Source organism: Macaca fascicularis, chromosome 20 (genome assembly GCF_037993035.2).
Source record: "Macaca fascicularis isolate 582-1 chromosome 20, T2T-MFA8v1.1".
NCBI classification, from domain to species: Eukaryota; Metazoa; Chordata; class Mammalia; order Primates; family Cercopithecidae; genus Macaca; species Macaca fascicularis.
In genome coordinates this window covers 43,000,100-43,021,668 of record NC_088394.1, presented here as the reverse complement: position 1 = coordinate 43,021,668, position 21,569 = coordinate 43,000,100, and the positions used below count along the sequence as shown (strand labels likewise).

At 39.3% G+C, this 21,569-nt stretch overlaps 1 protein-coding gene across 18 annotated transcripts in view; it reads left to right on the top strand.

Annotated features, from left to right (window-relative positions):
- The window catches only part of NETO2 (neuropilin and tolloid like 2), a 63,802-nt gene extending 42,732 nt beyond the window's left edge, over positions 1 to 21,070 (top strand). For 5 of the 18 annotated variants that reach the window (XM_015442732.4, XM_015442731.4, XM_074026736.1 and 2 more), the window contains 3 exons: positions 14,411 to 14,500; positions 14,998 to 15,111; positions 17,023 to 21,070. In XM_015442732.4, the coding sequence (XP_015298218.1) occupies positions 14,411 to 14,500; positions 14,998 to 15,111; positions 17,023 to 17,603 (785 nt within the window). In that variant the 3' untranslated portion in view covers positions 17,604 to 21,070. Of the gene's footprint in view, positions 1 to 6,586; positions 6,678 to 14,410; positions 14,501 to 14,997; positions 15,112 to 17,022 lie in introns of all 18 variants that reach the window. The other 13 variants (XM_005591843.5, XM_005591842.5, XM_074026738.1 and 10 more) reach the window with 6 other exon arrangements.
- The last annotated feature ends 499 nt before the right edge of the window (positions 21,071 to 21,569 follow it).

Below are 21,569 nucleotides of genomic sequence, written 5' to 3'. Positions count from 1 at the left end.
GAAGATGCTGGCCTCATAAAGTGAGTTAGGGAGAAGTCCCTGTTTTCTGTTGTTTGGAATACTTTCAGAAGGAATGATACCAGCTCCACTTTGTACCTCTGGTAGAATTCGGGTGTGAATCCATCTGGTCCTGGGCTTTTGTTGGTTGGTAGGCTATTAATTACTGCCTCAATTTCAGAACTGGTTATTGATCTATTCAGAGATTTGACTTCTTCCTGGTTTAGTCTTGGGAGGGTGTATGTGTCCAGGAATTTATCCATTTCTTCTAGATTTTCTAGTTTATTTGCATAGAGGTATTTATAGTATTCTCTGATGGTAATTTCTATTTCTGTGGGATCAGTGGTGATATCTCCTTTATCATTTTTTATTGTGTCTATTTGATTCTTCTCTCTTTTCTTCTTTATTAGTCTGGCTAGCGGTCTATCTATTTTGTTAATCTTTTCAAAAAAACAGCTCCTGGATTCATTGATTTTTTTGAAGGGTTTTTTTTGTGTCTCTATCTCCTTCAGTTCTGCTCTGATCTTAGTTATTTTGTCTTCTGCTAGCTTTTGAATTTGTTTGCTCTTGCTTCTCTAGTTCTTTCAATTGTGATGTTAGGGTGTCAATTTTATATCTTTGCCACTTTCTCCTGTGGGCATTTAGTGCTATAAATTTCCCTCTAAACACTGTGTTAGCTGTGTCCCAGAGATTCTGGTACTTTGTGTCTGTTCTCATTGGTTTCAAAGAACTTACTTATTTCTGCCTTAATTTTGTTATGTACCCAGTAGTCATTCAGGAGCAGGTTGTTCAGTTTCCATGTAGTTGTGTGGTTTTGAGTAAGTTTCTTAATCTTGAGTTCTAATTTGATTGCACTGTGGTCCGAGAGACTATTTGTTATGATTTCTGTTCTTTTGCATTTGCTAAGGAGTGTTTTACTTCCAATTATGTGGTCAATTTTAGAATAAGTGTGATGTGGTGCTGAGAAGAGTGTATATTCTGTTGATTTGGGTTGAAGAGTTCTGTAGATATCTATTAGGTCCGCTTGGTCCAGAGCTGAGTTCAAGTCCTGGATATCCTTGTTAATTTTCTGTCTCGTTATCTGTCTAATATTGACAATGGGTTGTTAAAGTCTTTCACTATTATTGTGTGGGAGTCTAAGTCTCTTTGTAGGTCTCTAAGAACTTGCTTTATGAATCTGGGTGCTCCTGTATGGGGTGCATATATATATTTAGGATAGTTAGCTCTTGTTGCATTGATCCCTTTACCCTTCAGCATTGATCCCTGTAATACCCTTCTTTGTCTTTTTTTTTTTTTTTTATCTTTGTTGGTTTAAAGTCTGTTTTATCAGAGACTAGGATTGCAACCTCTGATTTTTTTTTCTTGCCATTTGCTTGGTAAATATTCCTCCATCTGTTTATTTTGAGCCTATGTGTGTCTTTGCACATGAGTTGGATCTCCTAAATACAGCACACTGATGGGTCTTGACTCTTTATCCAATTTGCCAGTCTGTGTCTTTTAATTGGGGGCATTTAGTCCATTTACATTTAAGGTTAATATTGTTATGTGTGAATTTGATCCTGTCATTTTGATGGTAGCTGGTTATTTTGCCCATTAGTTGATGCAGTTTCTTCATAGTGTTGATAGCCTTTATAATTTGGTATGTTTTTGCAGTGGCTGGTACCAGTTTTTCCTTTCCATATTTAGTGCTGCCTTCGGGAGCTCTTGTGAGGCGGGCCTGGTGGTGACAAAGTCTCTCACCATTTGCTTGTCTGGAAAGGATTTTATTTCTCCTTTGCTTATGAAGCTTAGTTTGGCTGGATATGAAATTCTGGGTTGAACATTCTTTAAGAATGTTGAGGCTGGGCACGGTGGCTCACACCTGTAATCTCAGCACTTTGGGAAGCCAAGGCTGGTGGATCACGAGGTCAGGAGTTCAAGACCAGCTGGCCAAGATGGTGAAACCCCATCTCTACTAAAAATATAAAAATTAGCTGGGCGTGCTGGCGGGCGCCTGTAATCCCAGCTACTCGTGAGGCTGGGAGAATTGCTTAAACCCATTGAACCCAGGAGACAGAGGTTGCAGTGAGCCAAGATTGTGCCACCGTGACAGAGCGAGACTCTATCACACACACAAAAAAAAACAATATTGAATATTGGCCCCCACTCTCTTCTGACTTTTAGGGTTTCTGCAGAGAGATCTGCTGTTAGTCTGATGGACTTACTTCCCTTTGTGGGTAACCCGACCTTTCTCTCTGGCTGCCCTTAACATTTTTTCCTTCATTTCAACCTTGGTGAATCTGACGATTATGTGTCTTGGGATTGCTCTTCTCGAGGAGTATCTTTGTGGTGGTCTCTGTATTTCCTGAATTTGAATGTTGGCCTTCCTCGCCAGGTTAGGGAAGGTTTGCTTGGATAATATCCTGAAATGTGTTTTCCAACTTGGTTCCATTCTCCCTGTCACTTTCAGGTACACCAGTCAAACGTAGGTTTGGTCTTTTCATATAGTCCCATATTTCTTGGAGACTTTCTTCGTTCCTTTTCTTTCTTTTTTCTCTAATTTTGTCTTCCTGCTTTATTTCATTAAACTGATCTTCAATCCCTGATATCCTTTCTTCCACTTGATCCATTCAGCTGTTGATACTTATGTATGCTTCACGAAGTTCTCATGCTGTGTTTTTCAGCTCCATCAGGTCATTTTTGTTCTTCTCTAAACTGGTTGTTCTAGTTAGCAATTTCTCTAACCTTTTTTCAAGGTTCTTAGCTTCCTTGCATTGGGTTAGAACATGCTCCCTTAGCTCGGAGAAGTTTTGTTACTACCCACCTTGTGAAGCCTACTTCTGTGAATTCGTCAAACTCATTCTCCATCCAGTTTTGTTCCCTTGCTGGCGAGGGGTTGTGATCCCTTGGAGGAGAAGAGGCGTGGTTTTTGGAATTTTCAACCTTTTTGCACTGTTTTTCCTTATCTTCATGGATTTATCTACCTTTGTTCTTTGATGTTGGTGACCTTCGGATGTGGTTTATGTATGGATGCCCATTTTATTGATATTGATGCTATTCCTTTCTGTTAGTTTTCCTTCTAACAGTCAGGCCCCTCTGCTGCAGTTCTGCCGGAGTTTGCTGGAGGTCCACTCCAGACCCTGTTTGCCTGGGTATCACCAGTGGAGGCTGCAGAATAGCAAAGATTGCTGCCTTTTCCTTTCTCTGGAAGCTTTGTCCCAGAAGGGCACCCACCAGATGCCAGCTGGAGCTCTCCTGTGTGAGGTGTCTGTTGACCCCTGCTGGGAGGTGTCTCCCAGTCAGGAGGCACGGGGGTCAGGGACCCACTTGAGGAGGCGGTGTGTCCCTTAGCAGAGCTCAAGTGCTGTGCTGGGAGGTCTGCTGCTTTCTTCAGAGCTGGCAGGCAGGAGCATTTAAGTCTGCGGAAGCTGCACCCACAGCCACCCCTTCCCCCAGGTGCTGTCCCAGGGAGACGGCAGTTTTATCTATAAGCCCCTGACTAGGGCTGCTGCCTTTCTTTCAGAGGTGCCCTGCCCAAAGAGGAGTAATCTAGAGAGGCAGTCTGGGTACAGCAGCTTTGCTGAGCTGCAGTGGGTTCTGCCCAGTTCAGATTTCCCGATGGCTTTGTTTACACTATGAGGGGAAAACCACCTACTCAAGCCTCAGTAATGGTGGATGCCCCTCCCCCTACCAAGCTCCCAGGTCGACTTCAGATTGCTGTGCTGGCAGTGAGAATTTCAAGCCAGTGGATCTTAGTCTGAAGGGCTCCGTGGGGGTGGCGGGGAGGGTGGGATCTGCTGTTGGCTCCCTGGCTTCAGCCCCCTTTCCAGGGGAGTGAATGGTTCTGTCTTGCTGGTGTTCCAGGCACCAGTGGGGTATGAAAAAAAAACTCCTGCAGCTAGCTCAGTGTCTGCCCAAATGGCCACCAGTTTTATGCTTGAAACCCAGGTCCCTGGTGGAGTAGGCACCCAAGGGAATCTTCTAGTCTGTGGGTTGTGAAGACCATGGGAAAAGTTTAGTATCTGGGCCGGAATGCACCATCCCTCATGGCTTCCCTTGGCTAAGGGAGGAAGTGCCCCAACCTCTTGTGCTTCCCAGGTGAGGTGACCCTCCACCCTGCTCCTTCTTGCCCTCTGTGGGCTGTACCCATTGTCTAACCAGCCCCAATGAGATGAGCCAGGTACCTTAGTTGGAAATGCAGAAATCACCTGCCTTCTGCCTTGATCGCATGGGAAGCTGCAGACTGGAGCTGTTCCTATTCAGCCATCTTGCCCAGGAATCAACCGATTGTTGTTAATTCTTTACATGTTTAGTAGAATTCACCAGTGAAGCCATGTGATCCAGAGCCTTTCTTTGTTGAGAAGTTCTGGGTTCTTTTTTTAATCTCCTTGTTAGTTTTAGGCCTATTCAGATTTTCTTTGGCTTCATTTTGCAGTTTTGTTTGATTGTGTGTTTCTAGGAATTTGTCCATTTCCTCTAGGTTGTCAGTTTGTTGGCATACAGTTGTTCTTAGTATTCACTTATGATTATTTCTATGTATGTAAGATCTGTAGTCATGTCTCCAGTTGCATTTCTGATTTTAATAATTTGAGTCTTTTTGTTCTTAATTCTAGCCAAAGGTTGGTCAGTTTTGTTGATCTTTTCAAAGAACCAAGTTTTGGGTTTTTGCTCTTTTTCTGTTTTCTGTTTTATTTATTGTCACTCTAGTCTTTATTATTTTGTTACTTCTGCTAGCTTTGAATTTAGTTTGTCTTCTTTCTCTAGTTCCTTAAGGTATAAAGTTAAGCTGTTGATCTAAGTTGTTTCTTCTTTTTTAACGTAGGCATTTATAGGTGTAAATTTCCCTTTTACTACTGCTTTTACTGCTCCCCATAAGTTTTGGCATGTTTTGGGTTTCATTTGTCTCAAGGTATCTTATAATTTCCCTTGGATTTCTTTTTCGAAATCACAAGTTTAAAAGTTTTGTAAGAGTGTGTAGTTGAATTTACACAGACTTGTGAATTTTTTCATTTTCCTTCAGTTTTTGATATCTAGTTTCATTCCATTTTGATTTGAATAAATTTTATATTATTTCAGTCATTTAAAATATATTAAGACTTGTTTTGTGGCTGAACATACGTAGTCTATTCTAGAGACTGTTTGATGTGTACTTGAGAAAAATGTGTATTCTGTTACTGGGTGGAATTTTCTGTATATGTTAGGTCCATTTGGTCTATAGTGGTGTTCAGGTCCTTTATTTTCTTATTTATATTCTGCCTGATCATTCTGTCCTTTATTGAAAGTGGGGTGTTGAAGTCTCCAATTACTATTGTACAAGTATCTACTTCTCCCATCAGTTCTATCAATGTTTGTTTTGTATATTTTAGGGCTCCTTTGTTTTTAGTCCATATATGTTTATAATTGTTATATCTTCTGGGTGAATTGACCCTTTTATCAATATACCATGTCCTTTTTTATCCAAATATACCATGTCCTTTTTTATCCAAGACTAGTATTGCCACCCCCCAGCTGTCTTTTAGCAACTATTTGCATGGAATATCTTTGTCCATCCTTTTACTTTCAACTTTTTTTTATCTTTAAAGTGAGTGCCCTACAGGCAGCATATAGTTGAGTCTTGTTATTTTCCATCAATTCTGCAATCTCTTCTTTTGATTGGAGGGTTTATTTATGTTTAATTGCTGATGAGGAAGGACTTCGGTCACTTTGCTACTTGTTTTCTGTGTGTCTATAGCTTTGTTGTCTCTCCTCCACTACTGCCTTCTTTTCTTTAATTGATTTTTTTGTAGTGATAAGTTTTGATTCCCTTCACATTTCCTTTTGTGTATATTTTATAAATATGTTCTTGTGGTTACCGTGGATATTGTGTTTTTATGAACTGCTTAAGTTTTTAAAAATTATCTTCACTATTTGGTAAGCATGTGGGAAGTTTTTCTTATTAAAAGTTGTAGCTCATATACAGACAACCACCACAACTTAAAAGTGGAGAAATTTTGAGGACAGATTTTAGGATTCTTCTTTGGGTTCCTACACCAGGCACAGTGGCTCATACATGTAATTCCAGCTTTTGTGGGGCTGAGGCGGGTGGATCGCTTGAGCTCAGGAGTTTGAGACCAGCCTGCCTAGCCAACATGGTGAAACCCCATCTCTACTGAAAATACAAAAATTAGCTGGGCGTGGTGGTATGCACCACTGAGGAAACTGAGATGGGAGGATCGCTTGAGCCCAAGGAGGCAGAGGTTGCAGTGAGCTAAGATTGCACCACTGCACTCCAGCCTGAGTGACAGAGAAAGACCCTGTCTCAAAAAAATAAATAAATAAACAAAACCTTTCTTTAGGTTCCTGAAAAATCAAGTGAATAAAATACCACCAGGAAAAACTGTTTCTGCTATATTTCTTTGCTTTTCTATCTCCTTAAACTCCTCAGCCAATTAGCTAAGGATTAAAAAAAAAAAATCCAAGGGATACATCAGTACTTACTAATTTTTTTTAATTTTGCTTATCATAAATGCAGATCATATTATAGTAGCTTTGGCAAAATCTGCTTTCCAATGTAACATCATTTTTTTACTTGAATTCTAATGGCCCTTAACTTTAATCTACATTTGGGCAGGGCTGGTTAGCCTCTCCCAACTGTCTGTTTCCTCAGATTCATCTCCTATATGAAGAAAAATACCATTTTAAGACCCATCTGAACTGCCCAGGTATAGTTGAGTTTGTATGTTCACATTTATTTTAAAATTATAAGTGGTGTATCTTATCTGTTGTCATGAAAAGAAACAAATATTTTGGCTTTTATATCCTGACTGATGAATGTGGTGTAATGGTAAGCTGTATGATTTGTGCAAATACAGAGTTTGTAAATACAAAAGTGTAACAGTAAGAGATCAGATATTTTTGATAAATTTGAAAATTAATAGTTTTTCTCAATCTTATAATTTCAAGGCATTATATTATTCCATGGATTCTGTATTAAAATCAAGACTGTTTATGACCATACACAGGTTTTCTTATAGCTGAACTCTTCTATCCAGAAATTTAAAGGTCTTCATGAGATGCCAGATGGTCAATTGGGTTATGAAGCCAGTTTGGTCAACTAGCCTTCTTACCTGCTTTCCATTCATTTCTTTGGCATTTGTCATGTGAGGTACTGTGTTTGATGCTAGGAAGATACAAACATGCATGGAACAGGACCTGCCCTATGCCCTAAAGGGTTTTCCAGTCAGTTAGGTAAGGTGACATAGGCAAATAGTGACAGTGCAGGACTGACCGTAATGAAGACCCTTTGAGACATAAAATAAAGTGTTCTCCTGTTAAATATCCAAGTTCCTTCGAACAGGCAGCATCAGTTATGGAGGAGATGGTGTTTGAGTGTGTCCTTGAGAGTAGGTATATTTTGAAGGTAGAAATGTTCATTGAGGCTGTTATTTTAGACAGAAGCAATAAAATGAGCAAAGCATTGAAGCAGAGCTAAGGTGGGCTACAAGAAGTGTGTGGTAGAGGGAGTGGCAGAGAAAGGAGACAGGAAAGGTAGATTAAAACTGGAATATGGGCTGAGCGCAGTGGCTTACGCCTGTAATCCCAGCACTTTGGGAGGCTGAGGTGGGCGGATCACGAGGTCAGGAGTTCGAGACCATCCTGGCTAACACTATGAAACCCCGTCTCTACTAAAAATACAAAAAATTAGCCTGGCGAGGTGGCGGGCGCCTGTAGTCCCAGCTACTCGGGAGGCTGAGGCAGGAGAATGGCGTGAACCCAGGAGGCGGAGCTTGCAGTGAGTCGGGATCGCGCCACTGTACTCCAGCCTGGGCGTCAGAGCGAGACTCCGTCTCAAAAAAAAAAAAAAAAAAAGGAATACAAAGCCCTTTGAAAAAAATCAAAGGGAAAATGTAAACTCATCTTACAGGCATCAGGGAGTTGGCACTATAAAGTAACATCTTTAGCACTGTGCCTTAGCTGGGGCATGGAGATGAGTTAAGAGTTTACTTCCATAGTCACAGTGGGAAGCCCTGGAGGTCTGAACCTAAGCAGGGGCAGTGAGGACAAAGAAGAGTGGGGAAACAGAATCCACAGGATTCAATGACCCATTCAATGAAGGCTAAAAGAATGAGTCAGACACCTACAATTTTGAGTCTGACTGACTTGGAAAATGAAAACTGAACAGACAAGATGGAGAAAGTGTCATGTTTTGGACATGGTGAGCTCCTTGGGCAGCTGGAAACGTCAGGAGCTCATGTGGCATTTGCTGAGAGTGAACTTTGCTGCTGCCACTTCCTTCACCAGGGAGAGAACCTAAGCATGTTCCTAAACTTTTTTAAATTTGAGAACTTTTCAGACTTAAAAAACTATGCAGAGGCTGTTTCACTATGTCAAATAATTACAAATCAGTGCTTTATACAAAGACGTAGCTAACAAGAAAGGCTTTTAGCCTTATTTTTCCCTTGGTTTCTGTGTGCCCAGCCTCTGCACCTGTGCTGTCCGGTCCAGTGTCCGCCAGCCACCTGCAGCCTCAGCACTTGTGTAACGTGGCCCGTCTAAACTGACGTGTGCTATCATTATAAAAACGACTCCCAGATGTCAGAGGCTTGGTATGAAATAAAGAATGTAAAGTATCTCACTAACAGTATTTTATGCTATATGTTAAAATGAGAATATTTAGGAAATTGTTTCAGGGCTTCCAGCAGCACCCCCATGTTAGGTGCCTTGCTGGAAGACTCTAGGACCTAGCATTTATTTGTACTACACTCACAGCTGGGATGGACGACAACAAAAGGGAGCCACCAGGGAGAAGCTGCCAGGGTTTGGACCTATCCTTGCGCAGGTCCGCATACCGCGTCCTTTCCATGAGGGGCATTCTGAGTATGCCTGTTTCTCCAACAATGGCAAATGTGCATGGGCTGGACACAGTGGCTCACACCTGTAATCCCAGCTCTTTGGGAGGCCAAGGTGGAAGGATTGCTTGAGACCAGCCTGGGCGATATAATGGGACAACATCTCTACAAAAAAAAAAAAAAAAAAACACAGTTTTAAATGAGTTGGGCATGGTGGTGCACACCTGTGGTTCCAGCTACTCTGGAGGTTGAGACAGGAGGATCACTTGAACCCCGAAGGTTGAGGCTGCAGTGAGCTATGAATCATGCCACTGCATTCCAGCCTGGGCAACAGAGCGAGACTCTGTCTCCAAAAAAAATAAAAATGCGGTAGCACATATGCAGTGTTTCTGCCCAGAGAAGCCCATTAGAAGGCCAGGCGCGGTGGCTCAAGCCTGTAATCCCTGCACTTTGGGAGGCCGAGATGGGCCGGATCATGAGGTCAGGAGATCGAGACCATCCTGGCTAACATGGTGAAACCCCGTCTCTACTAAAAAATACAAAAAACTAGCTGGGCGTGGTGGCGGGCGCCTGTAGTCCCGGCTACTTGGGAGGCTGAGGCAGGAGAATGGCATAAAGCCGGGAGGCGGAGCTTGCAGTGAGCTGAGATCTGGCCACTGCACTCCAGCCTGGACAGAGCCAGACTCCGTCTCAAAAAAAAAAAAAAAAAAAAGCAGCCCATTAGAGACTCAGCACCCAAGGTTCCTATCAGGATCTGGTCACATAGGCACCCTCTGCTTTGCATGTATCAAAATTTCAAACTCTTACCAGGAAAGCAAGTATTTGGCATAAATGACATCTTTTATACAAAGTCTAGGTACAATGAAGTTAGGGAATGGATGGCACCCAAGGGCCAGTCTTGCAAGCAGAACCTTCCAAAGGTAGCACCCTCAGGCCTGCTATAATGTTAACTATTTCTGCGCAGATATGTTGGGTTAAATAAACTATATAAGTCATATTAATTCCACCAATTTCTTTTTTACTTTTTAATGTGGCTACTTGCTCACATTTTTTACTCACATATTTATTTTGGACAGCACTGGTCTATATCCATGATGAGAAATTCTTCTTTAATGTGTTTTAGTTAAGGTATTTTCTCTGTATACACTAATTTTTTGTTGTTGTTAATACAAATCTTGATAATTAAACAGGTGAAAAGCCTCCCTCAAGTGATATCTTTATATTAACTAATCACCAAATGTAAGACTTAAGTTTAAATTGTAAGGCTGCAATAGATTTAACTTTGTATCCCAAATTTAGCTTTATCACCCAAGAACAAGAAGAAAGCCGCCCCTTCAGAAAAAGTGTGTGTGATTAAAATAAGGGATTTAACAGAGTTTTTTAAAAACAAGAACCAGCTGGAAAAACCTTCATTTGGAAAGCAAATTTCAGAGCTCCAATTAGTAAATTTTTTCATGCTTATCACTAATTCAAATTATTGAACTGTTTCTTTTGTTCTCCTCTAAGCTGTGATTTGTAATTGTTACGATTTCATCCATGGAAACAATTCGTATTTCAGAAGAGATTTATATAAGTGGGCTAATTCTGCATGAGAGATTCAGTTCATGCCTACCCATTGTCGATTGCAGATATAACTGAAACAGAATAATTTTGCTAAAATGGATGATACAGAATAGCAATCAGGATATATTTGGCTTCTTCCCAGGCACTGAATACTAATACATACCTCACTCTTTAAGAAAGATATGATTTTAGGAAAATAATTTCTAGGACTAGAACTGTGAAAGCAGCAGCAGACATTTTTATTAGAATAAACCCGTAATATGATTTTCGGTGACATACTGCCCGCGGACCCCCTGCAGGCTTTGCTGAAGGACAGCCATCCTTCAGCATCATTGCCACATCTCTTTGAAATTGGGGGAGACATAAAATCCCAGCCCTCCCCTTCCTTTCCACACCGTGACCCAGCAGTGAGGAACGGCAGAAAGTAGAGAGTCCTCAGGCTATAAGTGGAGTTAATAACTGGCACTATTTTTGCTGTCTTTTATTTATATAAAGACTTGTAGTTCAATCATGTTATTATTTGAATTGAAGCATACCATTAAAATCCCATATCAATAACTGATGCTTGATTGTCATTTCCTCCAGCCATGCTTACCCAGTGAAAAGCCATAAAGGTTAATGTAGGTGTAATTATTAATATAACTCACATTTCTGGGAAACAAAATCTGACAATATCAGTGCTGTTTTCTAATCACTTTAAATAATACGGAGAGCAGTTGTAAAGAATTTATAATAAAAACTGAAGACATTTTCCTCTCACTGCTCAATCAGTGATGAACATGGAGTGGTAAACCTGTCTTTAAGGCCACCTTTGAAGTTATAAAGAGCCATCAAAGAGGGGGTCACATAATGTTCTGTAGATAAACCTTAAAAACCAATGACAGTTTTATTCATGAAATCCGAATGCCAGGGACCCACAGTGCTGTTTATTACCTCATTCAGCCTGTCTTGAAAATTGCTTATCTTTCCTACATCCCCTTTTTGTGAACTAGATAAAATAGATAGTAGAATAGAACATAATATACAATTATATTGTATGTAATAGAATTACAGTGTGGTATATAAATTTAAAAAACCTCCAGTTTGTAGAAATGAGGAAATCAAAAATGGTGCATGTTTCTCTTGGCCATTTTTTAATATTTTTCAGTGCCCCCATCAGTATAATACAGTTTTATGATATCTATGACAAACCCAAGTAGATGCACTAGCTAATTTTGTAGCGTGAATAAAACACCACCATACACTCCCCAGCCCTCAATATGATGGCATGTTTGTGTAACTGACACCTGTTGTCTTTCCGATGAGCTGGAACCATCAATGTTATCTGAGAATCATGAAGTAATTATTTCAATGGTTTTAGTGATACCATTTTGACAGGTTAGCCATTTCTGGATAAATTACTTATTAGATATATACATCATTTGAACTTAAATCTAAAACAGAAGTATCATGATTGAGACCACTACTTCCATAATCTCATCAAATTTTAGAACCAGAAGTTTGAGATACACTGTATTCCATCCCCTTCATTTTAAAAGAGGAAGCCAAGGCCCAAGGAGGTTAAATACCTTAAAATGTGGATTAACTGATGATAGAAACCGTTTTTATTGATTACTAGCCCGTTGTTTTTTTTTGCTTTCTGCTCCATGGTGCTATTTCCCAAGTTCCTTCACAGTTTGTAGCTATTGTGGACTCCTTCAGTCATGTCAGCCACCAAGGGGTTCTCATACTTTTGAACTGCAGCGGATGAGTACTCCGCAGGTGAACAAGCTTAACAGTTTAGTGTGAAGACTATTGAACTGTATATAGAAAAAGAAGTCTGAACTCAACTGCAGGTTGGCTTACAGTGAGGATGGGGAGGGGATAAACGAACCCTAGTTCATAATGACTATAAATTTTTAACCTGTTGTACTGGAACTTGGGTGAATAATACCATTTAGGGCATTCTGCTTAAAGAGAGATTATAGTCATACTCTTAATAGCAAAGCAATTTTGGATATTCACTATGGACCTGTATTTGTCAGATTATGTTTTGGAGTTATCTAGGTACCTAATAAATGCCTGTTTTTTCAGCCCATGTTCACAGCCCATTGAGAAATAGACAAAGTGGGTAAGACAGATGAATGAAAAACTGTCGGTTTTATTATTAATAATGTACTGCAATTGGAGAATGTGGTCAGATATTCCAAACTTCCTATGAAGTCTGGATGAATTCCTATGAATTCTTCCTATGAAGAAGACTCTAAAGAAAGAGTCTTCTCTTTGGAGGGGAAAAAAAAATAATGCTCATGGCTGTTTTTAAAATTACATTTATTATATATTTATTAAAAGAAAGATAATATTTAGAAAAAAATCTCATTAGTCAAGTAAAATTATAGATACTAACTGTATCTTGAAAAACCTTCTGAAAACTAAAAAATATTTGAGATATGTCAGTATAACATAGAGCAATATTTGATTCTCCCTCCTTGGTGCAGCAAATATTTTCTGAAAATCACAAGTACAGAACCTTTTAGGCAGGAAATACATTTTGTCCAATTCTAATTTTAGAAGTCAAAATTATTAAGGTTTTCGGACCAGGCACAGTGGCTTACGCCTGTAATCTCAACACTTTGGGAGGCTGAGGCGGGCAGATCACATAACGTCAGGAGTTCAAGACCAGCCTGGCCAACATGGTTAAACCCCGTCTCCACTAAAAATACACAAATTAGCTGGGTGTGGTGACATGTGCCTGTACTCCCAGCTACTCGGGGAGGCTGAGGCAGGAGAATTGCTTGAACCTGGGAGACAGAGGCTGCAGTGAGCTGCAATCACGCCACTGCACTTCAGCCTAGGCAAGAGAGCGAGACTCCATCTCAAAAAGAAAAAAAATGGCTAAGGTTTTTGGGCTTCTGTCGTACTGAATGGGAAAATAATAAGCTGCCTCACTTCTTGACTTTCATATGTTTTGTTTGTTTCTTTACACTGAAATACTTAATACTACTCTGTTGGACTTCTGCCTCCAGGCTAGGAGTTTATTTCCTAACAGAAGTAAGCACACTGACTAATAATCCATTCTAACAAAGGTTTACATATACAAGGGGAGGTGCCAAGTAGAGGAGTATGTGGAGTGTGACAGGAACACACAGGAGTGACTGGCTACCCCAGAGAAGCAAGGGGATTTTCACAGATGGTAACATTTGAGATGATACTGAAAGATGAGTAGGTGGCCGCCACAAAGAGAAAGAAGGAGCCATTCCAGGCTGAAAGAACAACTTACACAAGTAGGAAATTATATGGTATATATTCCATATACCTTTAGTGTCCTTAAAACAATTTTTTTGAATCCAGAAGATTGGATTTTTTTATTATGGGTAAAATATACATAACAAAATGTATTATTTTAGCCATTTTAAGTGTACGGTTCAGTAGCATTAAGTACATTCACATTATTGTGCAATCGTTACCACTATCCATATTCAGAAAGTTTTTGTCTTCCCAAACTGAAACTGTACCCATTAAACATCACCTCCCCATTCCTGCCTCTTTCTGGACCCTGGTAACCTCTATTCTACTTTCTGTCTCTATGAATTTGCCTCTTCTAGGCTCCTCAATAAGTGGAATCATACAATATTTCTCATACAATAATTAATATGTAATTATAGGGCCGGGCGCGGTGGCTCACCCCTGTAATCCCAGCACTTTGGGAGGCCGAGGCGGGCAGATCACGAGGTCAGGAGTTCAAGACCAGCCTGGCCAACATAGTGAAAACCCGTCTCTACTAAAAATACAAAAATTAGCCGGGCATGCCGCGTGCCTATAGTCCCAGCTACTCGAGAGGCTGACACAGGAGAATCACTTGAACCCGAGAGGTGGAGGTTGCAGTGAGCCAAGATCACACCACTGCACTCCAGCCTGGTGACAAGCCAGACTCCATCTCAAAAAAAAAAAAAAAAAAGTAACTAGAAATAATTATGCTAAGTGAAATATGTGGCTTTGTCCGTGGTGTATGTATCATAATTTCATTTATTTTTATGACCGAATCACATTCCATTGTCTTGTAGATGCCACATTGTTTATCCATCCACCCATCAATGGGCATTTTGTTTGTTCCCACCTTCTGGCTGTTGTGCATAATGCTGCTGTGAACATTGGTATGCAAGTAACTGAGTTCCTGGTTTCAGTTCTTTGGAGTAGGTAGCTAAAAGTAAAATTGCTGGATCATAAGGTAATTCTATGTTTAACTTTTTGAGGAGCCTCCAGATAATTTTCTACAACGACTGCACCATTTTACATTCTCACCCTCAGTACAGAAGGGTTCCAGTGTCTCCACATCCTTGCCAACACTGTCTTCCAAAATTTTGAAAAAAAATTTACCAGACTGTATACTGGTTCCTTAAGAACCATTGAAAATACATTCATTATCATTACATTAAAAGTGACCTTTTGGGGCCTAGCATAAGAAAAAGTTGGAATGAGCCAGCATCAGAGAATATTGACATTTGTCTTATTGTTTGAATAGTACAGAGTTTATTCAAAGAAAGGCCTTTGCGGTAAGAAAGTACTCATAAAGTCAGATTTGTTATGTATGAAATAAATCAAAATCGGGTGGTGTGCCTGCTCTTCGCAACACTGTTTTCTCTTCCTGCAGCTCCCTGCACAAGCAGCACTTTCTTTTGCCATAGCAACATGTGCATCAATAATTCTTTAGTCTGTAATGGTGTCCAAAATTGTGCATACCCTTGGGATGAAAATCATTGTAAAGGTGAGTTTGATGTAAAGGCCAACCTTTTTGAGAAAAGAGTGGCTATTACCCTTCATTAAGAACTTAAAATGTTATTTTCTACAACAGTGCTTAGCATAGCTGCTTTGACAGAAATGGAAACATATAAATGGATCATACACCTGGGATGTGGTGAAAACAAAGAAAAATACTCTAAATGAAAGCATTTTTTGTCTACAAACTGTTAAGTTCTAAAGTGTATTGTGGCTGGGCACAGTGGCTTATGCCTGTAATCCCAGCACTTTGGGAGGCTGAGGCAGGCGGATCACCTGAGGTCAGTAGTTTGAGACCAACCTGGCTAACATGATGAAACCCCATTTCTACTAAAAATACAAAAAAATTAGCTAGGCGTGGTGGCGCATGCCTGTAATCCCAGCTACTCGGGAGGCTGAAGCAGGAGAATCACTTGAACCCGGCAGGCGGAGGTTGCAGTAAGCTGAGATCGCACCATTGCACTCCAGCTTGGGCAACAAAAGCGAAAACTCCGTCTCAAAAAAAATAAAGATATAGTGGTATGCCTTGCCCTATTTTTGTTACTGTTGTTGAGGTTTGTCATTTGTATTGTAAACATACCTTATTTAGTTGTCAAAATAATTTAGAGGTTAGCCTGAAGTATGTGGAAACACTATTTAATAAAAATCAACTTGCAGATTCTGTCTTACAACATAAAAACAGAAACATTCTATGAACTGCTTTTTTTTATTTCATAACATTTCCTATGCTGTATTCCCAGTGTGTACTCACTGAAAGATAAATGCAGCTTGCGGTAATGGTTGAATGTCTGCAAGCTGGTTGTCAGGTCACTGTGTCAGAACTAAAGATGATCTACCTTTTATCCTCTAAGACAGCAGTCCCCAACCTTTTTGGCACCAAGGACTGGTGTCGTGGAAGATAATTTTTTCACGGGACAGGGGTGGGGTAGGGGTGTTGGTTTCAGGATGATTTAAGCGCATTACATTTATTGGGCACTTTATTATTATTACATTGTAATATATAATGAAATAATCATACAACTCACCATAATGTAGAATCAATGAGAGCCCTGAGCTTGTTTTCCTTCAACTAGACAGTCTCATCTGGGGGTGATAGGAGACAGTGACAGATCATCAGGCATTAGATTCTCCTAAGGAATGCACAGCCTGTATCCCTCACATGCACGGTTCACGATAGGGCCCCTGCTGCTGTGAGAATCTAATGCCTGCTGATCTGACAAGAGACAGCGCTCCGGGTCACGTGAGTGATGGGGAGCAGCAGCAAATACAGATGCAGCTTCACTCGCTCCCTCGCAGCTCACCTCCTGCAGTGAGACCAAGTTCCTGTCTGTGGCCCAGGGGTTGAGGTCCCCTGCTGTAAGAGTTCAGTAAATATCTTACTGCAATCTGATATGGCTGTTATAAATACTTGACATGAAGTGTTTTCAGTTAATCATTCAAAAACAGTAGGTCATGATAATATACTGGATGGGTTAGTCTGACGATGTTAGTTTGCTCTCCCTGTGGTCAGTAGATGTGGGTATACCTGAACACGGCAGTTGGTCAAACCTACCATAAAGCAGAAAGCTAAAATTGATAGAACAAGAGTATTTATTTGGCATCGTCTGTATTTATGTATTTGATTTGATTTGCAGAATGTGTGCATCTGTGTGTCTTCTGAAGAAACGGACCAAGAACTTTATCTTTTCTGTAATCTATCCATCTATACTGTGATTGGTAACTTTAGACAGAAATTTTAATGGGGTTGTTTTATTTGTTTAAAAACCTTATTGTAAACTGCATTGTCTGTAGTATATTTGGCCCAAGTATTCTGCTTTACCTAAAAATACATTACTAATTTGTACCAGGATTCATATTAATGTATTTTGAACACTTAACATTTCTCATTTTCGTTCTACAGAAAAGAAAAAATCAGGAGTATTTGAACAAATCACTAAGACTCATGGGACAATTATTGGCGTTACTTCAGGGATTGTCTTGGTCCTTCTCATTATTTCTATTTTGGTACAAGTGAAACAGCCTCGAAAAAAGGTCATGGCTTGCAAAACTGCTTTTAATAAAACCGGGTTCCAAGAAGTCTTTGATCCTCCTCATTATGAACTGTTTTCACTAAGGGACAAAGAGATTTCTGCAGACCTGGCAGACTTGTCGGAAGAATTGGACAACTACCAGAAGATGCGGCGCTCCTCCACCGCCTCCCGCTGCATCCATGACCACCACTGTGGGTCGCAGGCCTCCAGCGTCAAACAAAGCAGGACCAACCTCAGTTCCATGGAACTTCCTTTCCGAAATGACTTTGCACAACCACAGCCAATGAAAACATTTAACAGCACCTTCAAGAAAAGTAGTTACACTTTCAAACAGGGACATGAGTGCCCTGAGCAGGCCCTGGAAGACCGAGTAATGGAGGAGATTCCCTGTGAAATTTATGTCAGGGGGCGAGAAGATTCTGCACAAGCATCCATATCCATTGACTTCTAATCTTCTGCTAAAGGTGACGTGAATTCTTAAGTATGTATGTACGCAGCCTCCAAGGCACCATACTGTTTCCAGCAGCCAACCCTTTTCTCCCATCACAACTACGAAGACCTTGATTTACCGTTAACCTATTGTATGGTGATGTTTTTATTCTCTCAGGCAGTCTATATATGTTAAACCAATCAAGGAACTTACTCTATTCAGTGGAAACAATAATCATCTCTATTGCTTGGTATCATTTATAGGAAGCACTGCCAGTTAAAGAGCATTGGAAGAGGTGGTTGGATGGAGCCAGACTCAGGCTGCCTATTCGTTTTAGCAACGGGAAGACTGCTCTTGACTGATACAGCTCTGTCAATATTTTGATGCCACAATAAACTTTAAGATTTTTCTTTACATTTTATTTTTCCTTTCTCTAAATTTAATTTGTTTTATAAGCCTATACTTTTACCATTTCAGTTTCTTACATAAATACAAGTGGTTAATGTACCACATATTTCAATATAGGCATTTGTTCTTGAATGTGTCAAAATACAGCTAGTTACTGTGCCAATTAAGACCCAGTTGTATTTCATCCATCTGTTTCTTCTTGGCTAATCTCTGTACTTCTGCCTTTTAATTACTGGGCCCTCATTCCTCATTTTCTGTGAGAAATAATAGATGATATTTGTCACCTTTCAATTACATTTTTTCTCAGTTATACTGGAAAATTTCATAATCCTGGGATATAGGTACCATTGCCCACTATGACTAACAATTTGAAAAAGATAAAAATTTCTAGCAAGCCTTTGAAGTTTCCCAAGTATAGTCACATTCAGTGACAGCCCATTCATTCCAGTAAACAAAGTCATTTCGTTCACTTTGGGAGAGGCCTATAATTACGTTTATTTGCAATGTTTCTCTTCGCTAGATTGTTACATAGCTCCTGTTCTACTGATTTTGCTTACCACATATGGTAACCAAGGTTAGATGCGAGTTAAAATTCCTTAGAAACTGGATGAGCCTTGAGATTGCTTCTTACCTGGGACAGGACATTTTTCTAGCTCTTATCAAGAATAACAACTTCCACTTTTTTTTAAACTGCACTTTTGACTTTTTTTATGGTATATAAACAATAATTTATAAACATAATATAAATGCTCATTGTGTTTTTTTAGACTTTTGATATTATTTGATACTGTACAAACTTTATTAAATCAAGATGAAAGACCTACAGGACAGATTCCTTTCAGTGTTCACATCAGCGGCTTTGTATGCAAATATGCTGTGTTGGACCTGGACGCTGTAACTTATTGTAAAGACCTTGGTAATGTGGACATAAGCTCTTTCTTTCCTTTTGTTACTGTATTTAGTTTGTGATAAATTTTTCACTGTGTGATATTTATTGCTCTAAATCACTACACAAATCCTATATTAAAATATACATTGTACCTGACCCTTTAATCATGTTATTTATGCTACTGAGGTTGTGGATCTTAAGGTATGTACGGAAAGGAACTCATTTATCAAATTGTAAGTAATACAGACATGCCATTTAAAAGAGGTAAATTCTTGTTTTCTATATTTTGGTAGTAAATTCTCAATGAAATAAGTTGAAGTTTCACTGGATTTCATTAACTTTTAAATATTACATATATGTGTTTTCTCAGATTAGTGAAAATTGTGACCTTAAATATGATATACACTGCCTCAGAATGCTTTCTTATATCAAAGTTTATGTTTTTTTAAAAAGTAGATAATATTTAGGAGACGGAAAAACCTATACGTAATGTATTCATGATTTAAACTTTTTTTTTAAGTCACCATAGTTTCTTATTTTAAAAATACAACTTGGAAACATGAAAAGACTTGATGCATATAATATTCAATGAACTAATACCAGAGACAGCTAAGTTTTTTCAGTAGTTATGCTGAATAAGCATTTTAGTAGGTAACTTATGCCAGCCAACATTTGAACAGCATAACAAATACTTAATATAACAACAACTATGATCTCATTCATGATGATAAAAGGGAAGTTAGCATATTTTCTATGTAAAATTATATTCATTTTTTAAAATAGCTGTTAAACCTATATTTAATCTTTATAGTAACAAATAATACAGTATGCTAAACTGTATTATCTGTAGTCACTTGTAACTTTATTTTTGAAATTTGATTTCTATTTTATAAGGTCTTGAAGATGCCTGCAAAATACAGAGCCTTTAAAGAAGACATGTAACAGTAAAACAGAACAGAAGTACACAGTTTTATACGAGTCAACGTAGCAAGTAAAGTTGAGATAATAAGTTTCGTTTGAATTTTCTGGCTGCTAAAACAAACAGTTTTTGCTTTTCACAGTAGAAAACAAACTTATGTGCAGAGGCTAATTTCCTCTTGAACTACAGCATGAGGGTCTGTATATAGGAACATTTCTTCAGAATGGAAAAAAGATGCAGAATGCAGAGATTACAATGGTGCATCTTAACACCCAGCGAAGGCACAACTTAATGTCATCTGGGAACACTGGTTTGGGGTCAGTCTGTATTTTCGGGGATAGAGCTAAAGAACCAGATGATCAATAGCTAAGCCAGCCTTAGCCTGTCACGTGTTATACGCCTTCATTGAATCATAGATGGGCATTAGATCTCATTCATTTATTAAAGTTGTCTATGCTTTTGGAAGAGGTGAGAATGGAACTAATACATCTTAGACATTATTGCCAGAATAATGCTAATTGCTGTATATATAGCCTTTAATCTTTGAGATCAGTGAGAAAACTTTACAAATTGCTTACTAAAAGGAAAGCCATAAAATTTAATAACAAGACATGAAATGTAGCCATCTTGTGGAAGTCATTACACAGTATTAACTGTCCACAGGGCACCCCACAGAGTACCCCAGTGTTAAACACATCTAACACAAGATGCAAATCTGGAGGGCGTAAATATCTTCAATTCAGAAACAGTATTAAGTATATCTGTAGAATATTGTCACCATCACCTTCCATCCACAATTCACCGTATCATCCCTCAAATGCCCACAGATCTATTGCAGGAAACCTACTAATCCCAACATCTAAAGCATGTAGGAATAAGGTGTGATATTCTTTTGTGTGTGGGGAGAGTTTAAAGGTTTAACAAAAAGCAGAGAATGTTCACATTTCACATCACGAAAGATTTCAAAGACTTCTTTAACCCGACAGCGGTTATGTCAGTGTCTTTGCTATGCTTCATAGAATTGTTAGACTTTAAAAGAACCTCCTGAAAGTCTGCCTCTGAACATTTGTATGGTTCTGCCAATGTCTGATGAGAAGAATGCTTCTCTGTTTCAGGAGTGTGTTCACTGATGAGAGGGGACGGGAGAAGCCTGGTTGTGATTTCAAGAATAATTCTCAAAGGAGATTATGCTCTTATTGCAAAATGGGGTCTGCTATGTATTGTTCATGTCACTTTATTGCAAGAATTAAAAATAATATGCCTTGAACCACACTGATTAGACCCAGAAGGATCATTGAGTTTTTGGTGGTTTTAAAGATCCAAGAAAGACTATCTGGCCCAAGTGTATTAATGAGAAGACTGAAGCCCACAGAAGTGAAGTCAGCCCCAGGGTCCCAAGAACCCCAGTACTCTTTTCTTTTTTTGCTGCCTCTTGCTTTTGTCAGCTGTGGGTTTTAAAAGTCAAGCACTCCTAAACAGCAGCCCAGATGTTCCATGTAAGCTTGTCAGTCATTCTGAATTGAAATGTAATTCTATAATTTTTTCAATGCATTATGTTTCCCATTTAAATGTATGTAACACTGTTCTACAGTTTTGCTGCCATGATTCCTTGGCACCTGTGAATTCTTACTGAGCAATGTTTGTTAACAGTATACAGGCTTGATACTAGGCAGGAAGAGCTCTTGTGTTCTTGCTTTTCCGATCTTTTTTAAATCTAAAGGAGACGTGTATTCTAGAAATTAAACATTTGTGTGCCATATCTCTTGAGTTT